Raw genomic sequence first — 20,854 nt, forward strand, 5'->3', positions numbered from 1 at the left:
GTACAGCTAAATATCTTTCTGCGTACTCTGACCGTGTGGTAATGGACCTTTTTCATGCTGCCTCAATCTTGGTCATGTTCCTCATATTGAATAACAATAAATTAATGGTAATAATCATTTTGCAGTTAGGAACCGGACTAGTTTGTTCTTCCAGCCTCGGTTTGGTAACATTGATATAAACGGGAGAAATGCAAGATTGCTGCACCGTGATAGAGGGCGCACTTTTGACGGGACCGCAAGGAGACACGTGCGCCATTCTGTACGCGCATTGAATATGAAGTACACGTTGGAGTTTGTGTTTATTGAACGCTACGCCGCGATGCTGTTTTGTCAACTTACAAAATGGCCGCACAAACACAGTTTGTGTTTATTGAACGCTACGGCCGCGATGCTGTTTGTCAACTTATGGCGCACAAACATAAGCTTTGCGAGCTGTTTAGTCAACTTAAAAAATGGCTGCATGCGTGCATGCTGGACCACGTAAAACGGCCAGTGCGCCCTCTAGTTCTTATATATACATGTAACTCTATGGAGAAGGGTCTATTCCCCTTCTTGTATCATCAAAGGCCTGTGCCCCCAAAATATTTCTCTTATCTGCCCCACTATATATTGACACTGCCTATACACAGGGACAATACATGTACATTGAAGAAACTGGACACTATTGGTAATTGTCAAAGACCAGTCTTCTCACTTGGTGTATCTCAACATGCTTAAAATAACAACTGTGAAAATTTAAGCTCCATGAATCTTCGAAGTTGCGAGATATTAATGACAGAAAAAAACACCCTTGTCGCACAAAGTTGTGTGCTTTCAGATGCTTGGTTTCGAGACCTCAAATTCAAAAGCTGAGGTCTCGAAATCAAATTCATGGAAAATTACCTCTTTCTCGAAAACTACGTCACCTCAGAGGGAGCTGTTTCTCAAGACGTTTTATACTATCTACCTCTCCCCATTACTCGTAATCAAGAAAGGTTTATGATAACAATTATTTTGAATAATTACCAATAGTGTCCACTGCCTTTAAGAGGAAACCTAGAACTAAGTAGCGGCCAGCGAAAGCACTAATGGTTTGTAGCCTACTTCTTGATCATGCTAATAATATGTCCCTCGAGACTGTCTGGTTCTCAAAGAAAGTGACACTAGAATGAAATTCTAGGCATGGCCGATCACATTGTACTCTTACAGGATGTATAAATAATGTGTGAACCCACAAGAAATTCACCCACAAGAAATTCACCCAAAGGGCGGGCACTTAAAAGCTCACTTACAATTTAGTAAGCATCAACCATCAAATGAGTGATTAAGATTTCAATAATAGCTATTTCTTATATAGCGCATTTCACAGTAACCGTCTCAATGCGCTTTACATTTAGTGCCCTGGTCATTTGGGCAATAGCATTCCTTCCAATCTTTCTCGGCTCCCTCGGGCCTGGGCAACCAGAACGCTCCAAAGGCTTTTTCATACATACATTAACCTCTACCCACGCAGGTACCCGTTTATACCCCTACTAAAGTAGGACATAAGAATTACGACCGGGACCTGAACACACACTAGAACCACCAGAACTTGAATTTGATGCTGTAAACCACTCGGCCATAACACCGTATCATTTAAGTAAGAAATGGCCGATCAAATTACTAAATTGTGTGACTTTGACAGGTTCACACCACTGCGATACAACAATACATTCATGACATTAGGGCAGTTCCACGGGGTCGGACGTACATTTCGGACACTTTAACAGAGTGTATTATTACAGTGGTATAAATAAAAGGAATTTTTATTCTGGATAGAGGTATAAGGCAGTCACTAGAGTTATTTTATCAAAAAATTGTTCATCCATGTCTTTGGATATAGACGCCATTCGCCCAAAACACCATGGTGTCGGACGTACTCAGAGAAACGCCTTTTTATGAAAACCAATATTTGTAGTTCAAACTCTGTGATGTGTTTGAACTTTAATGCAATTTTTTCTTATTTATGGATTCATCAGACCTCTGTCATTACACTTTACCATAAGACATTTGTTTTTTAAATTTGAATTTTAAGGAACGGCATTTAATATATTGGTGTCGGACGTACATTTTACAGTGTCGGACGTACTTGTCCGAAATTGCATTCAAAAATAGGTAACAATCAGTTCAACTTTTCACTTTTGTTATAAAATAATGATTACATCTACCAATTTGGTGTTGTAATATCAGATTAAATCATTATTTGTTGAAAAAAGTGGTTTAATTGTCAAATTATACCACGTTTTGAGATCAATAGAAACAATGTGCATGTGTAATGCAACTTGTACATGATGTACATGTGTATCCTTATGCATTGCTGTGGCAACCAAAACTGGCAAAACACCCAAGTTTCAAAATGTTGCCTAACAATGAAAGATATGAGTCTGCAAAATAACATTTGGTCCAAATATATTGTAGATTGGACTTGTGTTTAAAAAAATTAAAGTTTAAAGTTCATGGTGGGTAACTGTTGTCAAGGTCAAAGGTCACCAAGAATTTTGGTGTTAAATGTTTTGATATTTTCTCTCAAGAACCAACTTTAGAGCATTGTCAACAGCTTACTAAAATGAATAAGAGCTCTATCCTTGCTTGGGGGTAACCACATGTACCTGAATTTAACAAATATACTGCAAAAACCAAGCTTTTCTTATATTAATTATAAGTACCAGTGGGTTTTGGAAATGGAAATTAAAATTTTCTGCGGATTAAAATTATTGTGTTTTTAGCAGCCAGTAGAAAAAAAGGGGAATGAAATACACTTGTTTTGAGGCAAGATTTGAGTGATTTGGGTGAGAGTTACCCTAGGTACCAATTTACAGCTTTGTATGATATTTTAAAGGCAATCAAAAAGGCTTTCACATAATTATCTTGGAGGTGTCGGACGTACTGGTGTCGGACGTACGAACAAAATGCACGTCCGACACCAGGATTTTGTACGATTAAGAAGATTTTTTTAAAGAAATAATTCCATGTTTAGAGAGAGGGCATCAATTGTGCTTTGTAGTGCAAATTTGAAAATTTTCTGCCCACGGTTGAAATAGGGAGATTAAAATATTCACTATTTTGGTGTCGGACGTACATCGGAAAAGTAAGTTTCCTAAAATATTGAATATCATAAAATTTTGAAAGAAATTTTTTATTTTTTTTTCCATCATTGTGTTGTTACCATAGCAAACTTCAAACAGGTGCAAAACCAAAACAAACACTATTTAACCACAGTAAAAATTTTGATTAATTTGGCAAAACATTATTTTTGAGCAAATTTCACTATTTTTAAAGTATTTTTTCAGTCGAAAATAGCACTTGAGCCGCTGAATATTTTCAGTAACAAATTATATTTTATTAAAATTCATACAATTAGCTACAAAATGATGTCTCATTTGTCACATTAGTGCCATTTTGAAATTTTGGCACTGAGGTTTACATTTCTATGGAACTGCCCATTAAAGGAACACGGACGAGTTGGTCTACAAAAAGCGTTTGTAACCGTTTGTTATAAAATGCATATGATTGGAAATATGTTTTAAAAGTAGAATACAATGATCCACACAAATTTGCCTCGAAATTGCGTGGTTTTCCTTTTACTTTGCGAACTAACATGGTCGGCCATTTATGGGAGTCAAAAATTTGACTCCCATAAATGGCCGACCGTGCTAGTCGACGAGGTAAAAGGAAAACTGTGCAATTTCAAGGAATGTTTGTGTGGATCATTGTATTCTACTTTTACAACATCTTTCTAACCATATGCATTTTATAACAAATGGTTACAAACGCTTTTTATAGACCAACTTAACCGATCCAAGGCAACGTGTTCCTATATAGAGTTCACTGCACCTTCCCAGGCCTGGAATTTCATTCTTGATAGGGCAGGTTATTTTCATCTTGTAAAGGGCACCTCAATTAGAAAATGTTCAATGCTACGAAAATGTTTTGGAGGGGCACCAAGGCCAAGACCAGGGCAACAGAGGATGGGCAGCCCCTGTGGCCTCTGTGGGATTGCCAGGCCTGCTTCTACATTCTTGTCTCAACCACACCAAATAGTCACTCAGCTGTAAAGGTCAATCACTTAAGGTCAATCACAATGTGACCAGCCCTGATACTTCACGACGGCAATTGCCGTCGTTGCCCCTACCGATTGCCGCAATGCCCTTCAAAAACCCAATTTTTCATGGCAATGATTGCCGTGCCCTTCCTCCTGAAAACAAATTATATTCAACGTTGTCAAAGTTCGAAAATAAGCCAAAAAGTCCTGATGTCTGTGTAAATTTCACGCAACGAAATAGACCCCAATTTCACGCACGTAAGGCACAACAGCAGATTTCAGGCCCATTAGTCGTTGTTCTTTGCGTGCGACAAAAAAATACTCGAAACATCGAACACTAGAGGGCGTTTCGGAACAAAGCGATAGCTTGAGACTAAACGCCCTCTAGTGGTAAAATTACGTGAACCAAAGCTAAACGCCTTGAGACAAAGACTCGACGTGTCTGTGCATGCTGGGATAGTGGTTTTCCCCATGCTTGGTACATTTGATGTACCATCATGAACAGCATAGTCATCGCGCACCGCATGCATTTATTCTGTCAACATCGTGTCAAAATTCAGTTACGTGGGAATTTGAGCGTCTCTACGAAAAACTACACAACGTGCATGACCAATAATAGGATTACGTATGAACAAAAATTATTTATTGTGTATTGTAAGTAGTTGTTCTTTATTTTGTTGAATTAGATGAATGCTTTCTTTTTTTATTGGGTAACAGTTAGAAAATGGAAAAATTGGAAGAACTATTTTTTACAGGCAACTCAGAGTTTTTTTCTCAAACTGCCGTCGTGCCCTTCGCAACTTTTTATGATTGCCGTGATGCCCTTCCAAATTTTTGAAAATTGCCTTGGTGCCCTAAATTTTTACAAAAAGTCAAGGCAAAACTGCCGTGCCCCTTAAAAGCTGAAGCATCAGGGCCGTGTGACCTTTAATCCCTTGACCTTTCTATTCAGGACACACACTAATTAGGATTTAAGACACTCCTTTCCTGTGACCTGGTTATGTTTTTGTTTGGTCTCATTTTGTAGTAGAGCGATGCGATTGTCAGCAATTTATTCCAACATCAAAACTAACAACAGACAAACAATGAATGAAAACTAATGAAAGAACTACATTGTAATTGGTTGCAATTAGTTAATTACAAGATATTAGTTACATAAACCTTCATGGCGATTTTTTCTAAGCATTATCCCAATATTCAAAGGATCTTTTCCACATTGTACACACATGTACATTGTAGCATGCAAAGTAACAAAGACTCACTACCATTCCATTTAATGCGTGCCAAGTGCGCCCAACTGAATAAAGTGTAGGACTAATTGCTGTATATAATTTGATTTCAGTATCTGAAAATAGATGAATAAAAAAGAGGACAACAGAAAGAAAAAAGAATTCACAGATTTACAAATAACTTACAGGGTTTACAGAAGGTAATGGTGAAAGACTTCTCTTGAAATATTATTCCATGAAATGATTTACTTTTTGAGAAAACATTAACACACTTATCAATTCTTGATATCGAGAATTACGGGTTTATTTAAAACACAAGTCATGACATGGCGAAACGTGCGGAAACAAGGGTGGGTTTTCACGTTATTTTCTCCTGACTCAGATGACTGATTGAGCGTAAATTTTCACAGGTTTGTTATTTTATATATAAGTTGTGATACACGAAGTGTGGGCCTTTGGACAACAATGTTTACCGAAAGTGTCCAATGGCTTTAAGCAAAAGAGTCATTGAAGTTCTATTAACAGACTGTTACATATTCCATATAATTCTACGTATTTTTACAGGTTTTTTTTTTCTTCTCTTTTTTCTTTTTAAGTTGTCCACATTCAATGAAAATGCTGATGTAAAATCCAAAATTTCAGGCCCTGAATTTCCAACTCCGGATAACTTATAATAGGCGAGCCCTGACTTCCCACAATCATCAGCAGCTAATCATAATTAAGATGGCGGCCCGCATTCACAATGTAATTTAATGATATTTTTGTTTGACTTGTTTTTTGGGCTGGTTTTTGCAATCAAAAGGGGTACAACCTGCTCATGTGTACTTTTCAATTCACCTTCAGCATTGACATAATTGAGTGTTAACTGTTGTGAAAACGATCAAAAGCTATCATCATTTTTGATGACCTTTTTGCCAGGGGCCTTTTAAACGTGAATCATCTAGCATGGTAATGTAAACACAATTGGGTCAACATACCATTAACCTGCAAGGCCAACATTATCATACGACAGTCAAGTAAATAATGTATTCACACATCAAGATGCATGTTAAAGTGTTGTGAGACGTTCTTCTATTTTAAACTGTCTGTGCCAAACTAAAGGGTACTTTTTGTTAGGACACAAAACACAATGTCATTAGATTTACATTAAACTCCACACTTTGAAGATAATGATGGCAGCAAGCTGAGGTACTGTAGTTTTTGAGTAAAACAAGTCACGAAACTTATTTCCATCTCATGAGAGGAAAATTATTTCAGCACGTAAACGTATTTTCATATCATTGTTTTACTCATTTCTCAAAAACTACAGCACCTCAGCAATTAATGTTTTTAGGTAACAAGCTTTCTACTATCATTATCTTCAAACGATGTCAAATTAATACAAATCTGTGGACATTGTGTTTTTTGTTACAAGAAGTACCCAAATCCTTTAAAGAATGCACATTTGCAGGCGTTGTACTTCACTCTTGATGGGGCATGGCAATTTCCCTCTTGTAAAGGGCATACATCTACAAGAGGAAAGTGTACTTTGTATAGGTACTTTGCAAAGGGCACCACAGCAAAAGCACAGTGCACCACAGCAATTTGAGATATGGCGCACACTATGTTACAACACAAGGTTTAGGTAAATTTGTTTGTATTGACAATAGAAAAAAGGATATGTGTTATTCAGTGAAGTGCGCATTTTTTTAGACAACGCGGCGTTTACACAAAAAACCTATTGACCACCAACGTTCATGGTGAGCGTGGCATCAGTCGCCGCGTGTGACACGCGTATCACGTCCGCCATACCTCAAAAAGGCTTATTGCTGTGGGTGTCAACTGCCATAGATTAACTCAAGGCCTGAATACATCGTGTGACTTTTCCCTCTGATAATGAAGTCTAGAATGTTATCAAGATACTTAATAACATGAATTTTTTTTATACAAGGTTTTTCTCTATCGAAAGATCGTCTGCAATTTCCCCGAGATTGTGTGCATGAGGTCATGCTATCATGTTCAATGTTAATGTTCAATGATAATTTTTTTGTCTTTAAAAACGATAATGGGTCAATGCACTAGAGCATAGAGAAAGGACCAGGAGTAAAGAAACATATGGCAATGTATTATACATTAATAAATACCTTGGACGGTTTCAAGTCTATGATTGGTCAAAACCCGGTCACGTGTGGGAGTGTTAACGGTGGTATAAAGACCAGCTTTGGAAAATTGCGAATAAGTGGCCACTAAATCAGCATACATTGTGTAAACCTTGCGCGTTGCACTGTATCGCACGCTTGTTTATATCCATGTACGTTTCATTGCAACTTCGCGCACTTAGCGTACGAGCGCTGAAAATGTATCAATTTTGAGTGCGCGCGTGTAACATGTGCGCGCATATAAACTGACGACGCCGAGCTCGTGCGCGCGTTTAAATGCACAAGGAACAGCTATCGTCCAATCATTTGCCTCCTTTGACCCCAGTGAAGGCGCTGAACAGATCATTATTTCAAAGAGTCACTGGTCTCAAAGATAACAGTAACCGGCTCGGTCGGTTAACAGCGCCAGCCACCAACCCGGTCATTACCACGCAGTGAAGACCGGGTACTCGCACTGTTATTAGTCCCCAAAAAAAAATCCGTTGGCCAGAAGCCAACATTGATACCAACCACTGTAAATTGCACAATCAATTTATGTGTTTTTCTCAATCTTATATTTAAGATACAGCACTATTAACATCCTTGGGGGGGGGGGGGGCTGAACATTATGATTGTCAGTTCTCATTCGGTTCCTGAAGTTGTCAGACCTTTGTCCGAGATTATACCAGTTGAACCAACATAATATTCTGTCCGTGTTTAATATTTCTAAGTAGCGTCTTTTACTACAAAGTGAACTCACAACAGTGTTATCACACGCGCGCTCGTGGAATACGGAAAAATATAGTGGTTTTCGTATTCCACGAGCGCGCGTGTGATAACGAATTTATCTTCCACCAGTATCACGTGCAACGCGCAAAGTTTAAAATTTCAGACACCCAAACAAAGTTTAGAATGTAATTTTTTCACTGTCCATATACGGAGCGTGACGCATTGACACTCACAATACGCACTGTGTAATAAAAACAGAGGAAGTAGTATGTTTTTATCCCCCTAGTAGTTCGGGCATCTGATTGGTGGATTAGCGTGTACTGGAAGATAATACTCTATATTGGTGTACAATTCATACGTTTCTTGTGTCAGTCATCATCAGAATATTTGTTCACTACATAAAAGTATACATTGATCATAAAATAAAGTAAACCCTATACTCTTCTTTTTGTTTATCAGTTGAACAGAAGTTTAGATTCGTGGCTTGAAACAACATTTTAAAACCCCATCTAATTCCACAGAGTGAACACATGATATTTACTTAAACTTAGGACCAGTACTTTGTAAATAGGGAACAAGGAAATAAAAAATAAATACGTGTTCAGATTTACATAAAAACAGCACACTTCAAAGGTAACCAAGTTTACTACGGTAGTTTTTGCTTCTCAACAAAAAAATGGTTTCACTGGTTAACTCATTTTGAAATGCAGCATTGAATGTGAAAAGCAGGGCTCAAATTTTACACTGGAGCACCGACTCGAGGTCAGTGACTTCAGTATTGGGCCAGTAAACAAAAGACACCACAAGTCCGGTGGTCGTGGTTTTTTGTCTCAAGAGAATGATGTTCAAATGTTGAGTTTGGGTCTCACAAAATATCTGTTCAGTCGTGCCGAGTATCACCCATAAAACGGGAGATAAATCTTCTGTTACATGTAGTGTTTGGTTAAATGAAATCCCCCACTCCTATTGTTCAAGCCTTGATTAGACGAAAGGGTTGAAGGCATGCTACATGTATGACACTGCTCTAGAATTGGGTTCGAATCCCACCTGAGTAATATGCTTTTTTGTTTCACAGAACTTGCAAAAGTACTGTGTATATGGGTAAAACAAAAATGAATATTCTTTATCATGATACAAATTTAACATTATTACGAACTTATTTTTACAAGAATGTTTTATAAAAGCGCTGAGGTAAAGGTCAGGCCCAGGGAGAACAAGAAAGATTTTTATTTTTCAAGCCAGTTTGAAATAACTTTTTACCTGGTTTTCATCCCGAATCTTCATGGCAATACATATCCCCTCGGGGTTTTCCAACACACACGTGCCGTTCTTCTCGCGATGGCCGTTGTCATTGTATGCACATTTTCTGCCAACATTCCCTGCAAAGAACCAGACAACAATATTCATAACAACAAACGAGAATTAAAATATCAATTTATGTTAACGCAGCATTCTCCCTAATAAACATTGGTTCGTTGGCCAAATGCCAGTTACAACAACTGAGGACCAGTCAAAATTCACTCCAAGTGGGGCAGCTCAACATCGCTACCATGGGCAGCGCGCCGTATCACGCCGTATCACGCCAGCTCTGATCCGTGTCTTTAATTGGCTATCATATACGCACAAAATTTGAAACGCCGTGCGTCTCCAAAAAGCTCTATACGCCGTAACGCGTGCGTATAAAGATGTCATATTCACTTTGTTTGTCACGCAACACTGAACGCCAAGCCACGTTTATGACTTTTATTACACACAGTGCATCCAGCGTGTGCGCGACTACTGCCCAACATAATGGATCAACCAAAGAGCTTATTGTAATATCCCTTATATTTTGATATTTTGGAGTTACACTTCCAGGGGTTATGATCAAGCAAGCATGCTGGGAAAAAATGGCGCGGCGAGATCGATCACCCTTGGGAACGAGGTTGGGGCCAGCTAGCTAGTTCAGTGTGGAAAAGCATCCTATATTTAATAATCCTATTCCCTAAAAATATGCTACCAGAATAAGGTTACCAGGCAAATTAGCATGTCACATCTGTTTTTTATTTTTATTGATTGCATTCCATAGTTTTTTTCGCCTCACATTTCAAAAACTCAGGCTGTAACGTTGTAAATAGAAATATCTATATGTTATGACGGTCGTCCTAGACATGGCGACCATCTTGAAGGGAAAAAAATAGCAATAAATTTGAAAAAAACAAATCACAAGGACCTCCCTCAATAACTATTTTAAAAGTCCGGACGAGCAACATGTTATTTTTTTACTTGGCCTAATTAAGAAGCAGACATGTATCTTTCATACTCCTTTAATCCAAGCCCTTCTTTCCTGTGTCAGTAAATAATAGGTCTGGGACAACCATAATTCATCATGATCCTGAAGCAATCCAATCTCATTTAGTCATTATGAACCGTCTAGATTTAGGGGCTGATGATTGTCTGACATCTTTCATCAGACGTTGAAAGTGGAATGGCCCGAATAGGCTATTACACCATGTGTAGTGAAGAAGGAAGGGCGCTTTTCAACAAGTAAGCTACATGTACACAGGGTTTGCCATTAACATAGGCCATGTCCGAAGTAGCGGCTACAGCTACGACTAACGCTTGATTTTCGCGTCATCATGCATTGAAGTATAGGACATCCTTAGCAACATAGTTAGCAACAGCCATAGCCGTAGCCGCCAATTCGAATAGGGCTATAGTCAGTGACTAGCCAACAGGACCAGGGGTAGATTCCAAAAAGAGTTAAGAGACTTTCTTTTGGAGGTGTTAGGCGCTATAGAAATACGATTGTTATTATTATTATTATTATTATTATTAAGACTAGTCTTATCTTGAGTTAGGACGAGTTACTCATCCTAACTTAGGAATAGCCTTTAGTTTTTAATACACTCTTAGGACTAGTCCTAAGTTAGGACAAGTCCCAACTCTTTGCGAAATCAACCCCAGGGTTGGATTTCACAAAGAATTAAGACTAGTCTTATCTCTCAAGTTAGGCTCGTCCTAACTTAGGACTGGCCTAAGTTTGTAATATCTCCTAGCCTACGTTCTTAGTGAAATAGTCCCAAGGGGTGCTCGTGGCTGTTACCAAGAACTGCTTTTGGTCATTGTATTTTTGGCAGGCAGTTTGTACATAATATTACAATACACAATGTGTACAATATGCAATTCCAAATTCTCTACACAAGGACTCCCCATAAGGTCAACAAAACAACAGCTCCAAACTCTCTACACCTAGGGAGTCTAGTTTCTTTAGTTTGACACTTCATACAACACAAAAGCCCCTTTCACATGAGAGCAATTTAGCAACCCTGGCTAAATTGTAGCATGGTTGTAAGATTTTACAAAATGCACCTCGTGTGAAAGGACAATAATTTTTGGAGTGTCCAGGGTCCCTTGTCAAATCTTGTCCAACATTGCTACATTTTGTCGGAGGTCCGACAAATTCTTACACTAGCAGAAGTTTTGACCAAGGATGTGGGCTACTAACATCATCATGTGAAAGGAACCCTTGTTTACTGAACGACGTCCGAGGTGAAAATGCCCATACAGCGCATGTTACTGAGGGTGCTATCTTGTCCAACTATGGTGATCAGGATTACCAATTCGTCATATCACTCTCATGTCGCACAAGGGTTGTTAGTTTTTTTAACTTTGCAGTGTGAAAGCTCACAAAATCAGTCACGCATGGTGATAACAAATAGACAATCCACGCTCGTAAATTTTGTAGCGAGGGACCCTGGCTACATTTTGGCCGTGTGAAAAGTGCTAAAGGGGCCTACATTTGCTTCTTAAGTTTACAAAAAGTAAATGCAACCGACGAGTACAGTACACAATGTAATTCTCTCATAGGAATTGACATGTAGGCTTTCTTTACACGCTACATTCCAAGAAAATATTTCACAAAATGGTTACTGCACTTATGTGAGAAATGTAGTGTGAAGACCCTACCAAGTACACTTCTATGCACTCATCGTGTTAGTACAACTGTGCACAGTCAAGATGTGTTCAGGTTTCCCAGACTTTACGGAATCCAAAAGAGTTAAATTTGTACTTTTCAATTTGTTCAGCAGATAATCTGCTAGCTTGTTTACATGCAGTATAGAACCCTTGCTCTAGGGGGGAAAAAAAAACAGATTTGTATGGGGGAATCTCTTGAATGAACCATAGCAGGCCTGATACTTCACGGAGGCAACGAAGGCGGTTGCCTCCGTTGCCCCTGGTCATTGCCTTGGTGCCCTTGAAATGCTCCAGTGGAAATTTACAATCCCCTCATAGGGTGCCCTTTACCTAGGAGAAAATGCCTTGGTGCCCTTGCCCTTTCAAAAATGAAGCATACAGGCCTGCCATAGGGCAATGGAACATGTTCCTAGAAATGGTGTTTATGTACCTGCGCATTTTGCGCAGATGCGTTGTGCAAGGCATCAATACAGCATACAAAAATGTTATCAAACATGTAGGTGAAAGTACATTAGTACTGCATACTAACACAGGCCTAGGATTTCATCTATGAGAGGACAAGGCAATTTCGTTTCACATACATGTAGCACTTCCATTCCATGGGGAACTTTTTAAGGGGCACCAAGGCCACCACGGCCTCCGTGGTCTACTGTAATTCCAGGACTGACGCATTGTCTTCTATTGCATTTATGTCAGCGGCATAACAGTTGTGAAGAGTCAGTGCAGGGTGTCGACCATTCAAGTCTCATGCATTAAATTATCTGAGAAACCCTTGGTTCATGCATTGGAGCGAGTTCGAGTGTGGTAGCAATACTCAAGGGGAATTCTGCGTGGCTGATGCAGAGAAATTACCTTAATCTCAGACTTGAAATCAAGTTTACGTGGTATAAGGAGACCGATCAGAGATCGAAAAGTACCCGACGCAAATCTGAAACTCAATTTTTTTTTTGGGGGGGGGGGAATCGTGCACAAAGTGGCTTTGTTCGTGCTGAAATGATTTGCACAAAAATGTTTCCACAATGTTCGTGCTGAAATTGAAATGATCTTGCAGGAATAGTTTGTGCAATTGCTGATCAAGCAGGAATGGTTTGCATTTTGTGCAATCGGCTTATCAATTTGAGCATGAATAGTTTGCACAATTTACCCATAGTGCAGGAGTAGTGTGCACAATATGTCGATAGATATATGGAATAATTTGCGAAATTCGAGATCGTGCATGAATTAATGCGCAATTTGACAACAGTGCAGGAATGGTTTGCGCAATTTTACGATAGTGCAGAATTGGTTTAGCGCCGAGACAAAATTTAACCATGGGTGGAGAACCCTGGGAACATGAGCAAGACTTGCACATTCATTTTAAGATCTTGATTGTCGACTCGATTCATACTTTTTATTATTTTTTTGTGTACAATTAACTCTCAGTTATTATACTTATTACAACAATCTAAGATGTCTACATGTACACATTGAGTACCAAATAGTTACTTTGGGGTTGAACAACGGAAAATTCACTAGAGTGGGATTTGAACCAACGACCATTGGATTAACGTGCAAGTACTCAACCAACAGAGCTATCAAGCCCTATGTTGACGGTCTCCCCATTTTGTCAGTAGTCAATGTCTTTGTTTGGGGATGCCAGTCAATAGCCTCATATTAATACATTACAACCTTGAACATTGATAACAATGGAGAGACCAACAGATTTCATAATCTACATTGTGAGCCTAGACAGTAAATTGCTGACTTTTTAAAGGTAAAATCTGACTTGCAAAATTAGTTTTCCCTTCATGATCTTTGAGTTTGACACAACAAGCATTTTAAATTTAGAATTGTAAATTTAAAAACAAAATAAAAAAATCTTTGAAATTGCCGACAGGTGGATCAAAAGAAATAACAGAAAATCAAAATTCCTTTTTTAGTTGAAAAAAAAACCACAAAAATATCTATAAATAGTATAACAACCAAAAATAATTTGAAGAAAGAAAGAACACCCAGCTGGGTAAGATAGTCACTTTCTTCGTGACAAACCTACATGGAAGTAAAACGTTTTTAAAATGTTGGCCATTAGAAAACTGTAATATCTATATATTTGAGATCATCCTTTATTGGCTGTTTAACAAGTTTTAATTTTTTTCTTACCCATCTACCCATCCCAAATTTTTATTTTTGAATATTGAAAGTTTTTTAGTTAATAATCTAGGCTGTACACTGAAGAACAAAGTAGTGCACTTAATGAACTAGGTATTTTAGATCATCTTAATGAACTAGGTGTTTTAGATTTTCCTGGCGGCCAGGAAAAGCCAAGAAAATTACTGATGTTGGAGACCTTTGATCTAAAATACCTAGTTCATTAGTGGCACTACTTTGTTCTTTAGTGTATAGCCTAGATTATTAACTAAAAAAACGTTCAATATTCAAAAATAAAAATTTGGGATGGGTAGATGGGTAAGAAAAAAAAATTAAATTTTTTAAACAGCCAATAAAGGATGATCTCAAATATATAGATATTACAATTTTCTAATAGCTGGAGTCCATAGGAAACATAAAAAAAATATAACGAGTCTCTTATCCTCACGTTAAAACATGGTTAAAATATTTTTTTCTACTGTACGGCTCTTTGGTGTGGAAAATAGCGCCCTCAGTTTGCCAAAGCTGGAGAACTGTGTTCACACCCAATTAGGGGAATATCGTCTCTGGCGTCAAGAGGTCATTATAATAGATAAGCCATTTTTAACTCTTGGCTGAAAAAGCCGCGCGGCCGGGTGCATTTTTTACTCGAGTTATTCGTTACTAAATGCAAATTTTAAGAGTAAAATGGTTATTAACTGGTATCTACGATGTCTATTTGGCCATAAAAGGGTAATAGTTGACATATTGAGATCATCCTTTATTGGCTCTTTAACTATAAACTCTTCTGAACTGCAGCTTAGTTTGTGGCTGGTGAATCTAGTTACATGTCTATGCATGATGTAAAATGGAGTCTTCAACAGTTCCAGACAAGTATATTTATAAGTAAGTCTAGTCACATGGGAGAGGAACATGTCTAGCCTAGCTTGCTAGTAGTGTTTGCATTGTGCAGACTATTATGTAGCAAGGTTAAGGAGGTCAACTCATGATCACCTCAGAATGTACGTACAGTGATCTGTGCATCCTAAATGCTGTGTGGCAGGCACATCTCTGCACATGGCGAGCAGGGTGGAATGCGCAATTTTACTGTCAAATAAAATTCCACTACTAAAGCAGCGTACATATAGCAGTGCCCTGTACATTTGCATGGTACATGTAATAAATGTTCTGAATTTGACAGGTTCGATCAACGTTGTAGGCCTACACTACAGTATGTACATTTATAACTGAATGCATTTCCCTACAATACGCAAAAGGGATGGCAGTGGCACATACAAATGTACATGTGTCTGTCACTAAGCTCACAAGGCAAACTGGATTACACATTTGTTATGCACAGAATTAGACAATACCACACACACATTTTAAAGGTACGTTCATACATTAAAGGCAGTGGACACTATTGGTAATTACTCAAAATAATTATCAGCACAAAACCCCACTTGGTAACGAGTAATGGGGAGAGGTTGATAATATAAAACATTGTGAGAAACGGCTCCCTCTGAAGTGACGTAGTTTTTGAGAAAGAAGTAATTTTCCACGAATATGATTTTGAGACCTCAAGTTTCGAAATTAAGCATCTGAAAGCACACAACTACAAGAGCCAAGGGTGTTTTTCCTTTCATCATAGTTATCTCGCAACCCGACGACCAACCGAGCTCAAATTTTCACAGGTTTGTTATTTTATGCATGTGTCGAGATACAGCAAGTGAGAAGACTGGTCTCAATTACCAATAGTGTCCACAGTCTCTAAATTACTGTAGTAATGACCTTAATAAAATGTACCTCAAAGTCTCCTGGTTGTTAAAAAATATAAAAAAAGTAATAATAGTAAGCAATACGTTGTCGTTCAACATGGTTTCAACACTGTTGATGAGTTATGACAGTTTTTTCCTGGAACTTTCAGCAGTGACTTTTATTGTACATATTACGTATCTCCCTTGCAAATTGTTCCAATAAATTGGCATACCAATGAAGATCTATAACAATTACTTTTAAAGAAAAGAATGAATGTGTTTATAAACTCCTCGTCTATATTTTTGTTTTCCCCTTCAAAATTCAATAACACTTAATTTGGGAATTTCCCCACTATGTAGGCCTAGTGGTGATGAGTTATGACAGGTTTTTTCCTGGAACTTTCAGCAGTGACTTTTATTGTACATATTACCTATCTCCCTTGCAAATTGTTCCAATAAATTGGCATACCAATGAAGATCTATAACAATTACTTTTAAAGAAAAGAATGAATGTGTTTATAAACTCCTCGTCTATATGTCTTTTTTCCCTTCAAAATTCGGTAACACTTAATTTGGGAATTTCCCCACTATGTAGGCCTAGTGGTGATGAGTTATGACAGTTTTTTCCTGGAACTTTCAGCAGTGACTTTTATTGTACATATTACGTATCTCCCTTGCAAATTGTTCCAATAAATTGGCATACCAATGAAGATCTATAACAATTACTTTTAAAGAAAAGAATGAATGTGTTTATAAACTCCTCGTCTATATGTCTTTTTTCCCTTCAAAATTCGGTAACACTTAATTTGGGAATTTCCCCACTATGTAGGCCTAGTGGTGATGAGTTATGACAGGTTTTTTCCTGGAACTTTCAGCAGTGACTTTTATTGTACATATTACCTATCTCCCTTGCAAATTGTTCCAATAAATTGGCATACCAATGAAGATCTATAACAATTACTTTTAAAGAAAAGAATGAATGTGTTTATAAACTCCTCGTCTATATGTCTTTTTTCCCTTCAAAATTCGGTAACACTTAATTTGGGAATTTCCCCACTATGTAGGCCTAGTGGTGATGAGTTATGACAGTTTTTTCCTGGAACTTTCAGCAGTGACTTTTATTGTACATATTACGTATCTCCCTTGCAAATTGTTCCAATAAATTGGCATAACAATGAAGATCTATAACAATTACTTTTAAAGAAAAGAATGAATGTGTTTATAAACTCCTCGTCTATATTTTTTTTTTTCCCTTCAAAATTCAATAACACTTAATTTGGGAATTTCCCCACTATGTAGGCCTAGTGGTGCCCTTTTAAAGGTTTTTATTTTTGAGAAAGAAGTTATTTCTCACTAAAAAAAAAATGGAATTGATTTCGAGACCTCAGGTGACTAGAAATCAAGCATCTGAAAGCACACAACTTGTGTGACAAGGGTGTTTTTTCTTTGTTTATTATCTCGCAACTTTGATGACCAATAGAGCTCAAGAAGACAATTACCAATGGTGTCCAGTACCTCTAAAGCCATTATACACTTTCGGAACAGAAAAAAAAAAGTTCACAGATTTACAAATAACTTACAGGGTTTACAGAAGGTAATGGTGAAAGACTTCCCTTGAAATATTATTCCATGAAATGCTTTACTTTTTGAGAAAACGTTAAAACAATATCAATTCTCGATATCGAGAATTACGGATTTATTTTAAACACATGTCATACACGGCGAACAAGCAGAAACAAGGGTGGACTTCCTGTTTTTTTTTCTCCCGACTCCGATGACTGATTGAGCCTAAATTTTCACAGAATTGTTATTTTATACATAAGTTGTGATACACGAAGTGTGGGACATGGGCAATACTGTTTACCGAAAGTGTCCAATGGCTTTAAGTTGAAACTTGTTTTTAACAACCAAAGAGTTCAAGAGGTGCTACAAATATGCACTTTGTATGTTTACAGACTTCTATAGGGGCATAATACAACAATTGAGAAGCAATTCCCAACTATTAAGAACGTTTTTTTTTTAGACAAAGGGGTTCAACCAATGTCAATCTGGGAATTTAAAATTATTTCATGATTGAAACATTTCTCAGATTGCGCGTTCCAATAATGGATTATATTTCTCGCGCTGGCATAGCCGCTCAAGAATTTTTTTGCAAGATCTACAAAAATGCTACCACCTTTTGAAATGAAATTTTCACAAGTTTTATTATTGCATAACATTTACATCGACCCAAAAATCAAAGATGACTCTTACTAGCAAGAATTGAAACTAAGAGGACCACCAGCAAAGCCGCGATGACAGATAGTTCATGATTTCCAACAAGATAATAATAGAGATATTATGGTAATTTATTTACTATAATGGATGATGTAATGCTAAACAAACAGGTTGACTTTGAACTGTGTAAATAACACATACAATAAATAGATTCTGTGTAGTGATTGTCTGAACATAAATGTGGCTCAAAAACAAATAATCAAAACAAAAATCTTAGATATTAACTTCCAACTTTAATTGCAAAACAACTGCAAGACAAAGAGCACACAGCAAATTTCAATGAGCTTTTCAGACACCATGTTAATCACTCAGAGGTGGTCATACATGTACGATGTAGATTGTTTTTTGTCAACATAATTCCGATATACAACATGTACAAGCAAAGTTACCATGAAAAATTCACTTGTGAAAGTTTCCACTGAATACAGTGTTGTGCGTTGGATTGGTCGAGTAGGTCTTTGAAAAGCAATTGTAGCTGTTTGTTATAAAATGCATATAAATGATTAGAGAGATATTTTAAAAGTAGAATATAATGATCCACACAAGTATCACTCCACATTGCGTGGTTTTCCTTTTACCTCGTCGACTAACACGGTCAGGCATTTATGGGAGTCAAATTTTTTACTATTCTCTTGTGACCCAGATGGCTGATCGATCTCAAACTTTTACAGGTTTGTCAGTTTATGTTTAAGTGCACATAACCTATGATGTAAAGAATGCATAGACAGTGAAATGTGATACTTCGGATTATGGATGCATAATTCGGTATCAAGTGTTTAATTATCATACCAGGGCTAGAATTTGGGGGTAGAATCCACAAGACCATGGGACTTGCAGATAAAAGTGTTTACTTACATGAAACTTGATTTAAGTCAAGACATGACAAATCTAATAAAATAGGAATTTTAATAGTTTCATGCTGTACTTTTACAAATGAGCATGATGCAAAAAAATTAATCCCAGCATCAATGAAGTCCACCAGCATATTTGACACTATTTATATGGGGCTATTACTTAGTATTATTACTCGGAGTGACCATGCTTTGACTGCGGTGTATATTTATTTTAAATTTAATAAAATAAAATCAACACTGTTAGTTACCTTGCACTCAAACTCAAAGTATCAAATAAAATTTGAATTTAATTTTTTTATTTTATATTTTGCATTTGCCTGGGCCCAATTTCATAAAGCTGTTTTCAGGTAAGCAAATTTGTGTTCTTACTGTAGCATTTCACTGTGATATTTTTAAGTAAGCAGAAAGCTTTTGCATTGGCCATTGTTGTCACTCATGATGTGCTTACCGCAGGTTAGACAGCATTTACCCTTGCTTATGGTAAACAGTTTTATGAAAAAGAAATTATGCAAAAGGACGCTCGCGCTCCGTAAGCACAAAATGAGCGCTACATTTTCTATGAAATTGGGCTCCCGTGTTCATTCAAAGGTGTTCAGACAACTCGTCTTGAGCGGACCACTCGACCGCTGGGACAACTCAACGGTTGAGACAGCTCGATCGTTCGAACAACTTGACGGTTGAGACAGCTTGACGGTTTGGACAACTCAACGATGGTTTTCTCAACTGTCGGACAACTCGAGTTAGGACCAAGACAAGTCAACGGATGGACGTGATGGGGGCCCCAGCACTGGGCACGCACAGGGCCGGGAAGGGGGGGGGGGCAGGTTAGGGTTAGGATTTACATGAAATACGTGTAAACATGTCACTATCACTGTCAGTAACGGAGGTCAATCGTTCAACTGTGACTTGTCTTGGTGATGTTGGTCATCCGTTGAGTTGTCTCAAAGTCAAGTGGTCCGACTCTGAACCGTTGAGTTGTCCGAACAGTTGAGCTGTCTCAACGGTCGAGTTGTCTGACATCCCATTCGCAGACACATGTATGCAATGCAATGCCATCCATGACCATGGCATGCATTGGTTGATATGGTTGAAAACAAAAACACTGACTGGTTTTTTTTTTAGCTAGAAAGGAAATTCATTCATTTTCATTGTTTTGTATTAATTAAAACACTCATAATCATATAACATTATGATCAATCATGAAGATTTAGAACAGATACAATAAAGTGTAATCATAATCATGCATTCTACTACGTTATTCAACCACTCAGTCTCGGTGACCGAGGGAGGGTGTTAAAATAATGCTGTTTCAATTTGTTTTTTACAATTTTAATGTTTGGGTCATTTTCACCCCACATATTCTGCTCGTAATTTGCGTCGAATCTTACCTAGAACAAGGCACGGGAAAACCAGCAAAACAGCACACTGTCTGAACACGCCGACCCACGACATGGTCAGAGGAATTTGACAACAATTGCTAAGTTTTTAGAGGGCATCTACGTCGTCAGTCTGCAGGAGGCCATCTTTGCGTACATGTAGTTTACACACAAAAACACACGGCCGAATGATGGTCGTCAAAATGCATTGTATGCATTAACATTTATTTACGTACAAGCAATAAGGGGGTCCTTGTTTACGCACGGGAAATTACTGCCAATATTTCCTTCCGCCAGTGAGTCGCGCACTGCAATAATATTTTCACCTCAACATTTCCAAGTATTTATTTCTTAACCTTTTTTTTTATAGCTATCTCAAAAGTGTTTTGCAC

The 20,854-nt window shown here is 37.7% G+C and overlaps 1 protein-coding gene across 1 annotated transcript in view; it reads right to left on the bottom strand.

The window, feature by feature from the left end:
- LOC117291208 (TGF-beta receptor type-1-like) overlaps positions 1–20,661 on the bottom strand; it is a 41,769-nt gene extending 21,108 nt beyond the window's left edge. The window contains exons 1-2 of the mRNA XM_033772806.1: positions 20,475–20,661; positions 9,396–9,514 (exon numbers count right to left, since the gene is read on the bottom strand). Coding sequence (XP_033628697.1) covers positions 9,396–9,514; positions 20,475–20,538 — 183 coding nt within the window. The 5' untranslated portion in view covers positions 20,539–20,661. The remainder of the gene's footprint in view (positions 1–9,395; positions 9,515–20,474) is intronic.
- Between the last annotated feature and the right edge of the window lie 193 nt (positions 20,662–20,854).

The sequence above is a fragment of the Asterias rubens genome, chromosome 6 (assembly GCF_902459465.1).
Source record: "Asterias rubens chromosome 6, eAstRub1.3, whole genome shotgun sequence".
Classification (NCBI taxonomy): domain Eukaryota; kingdom Metazoa; phylum Echinodermata; class Asteroidea; order Forcipulatida; family Asteriidae; genus Asterias; species Asterias rubens.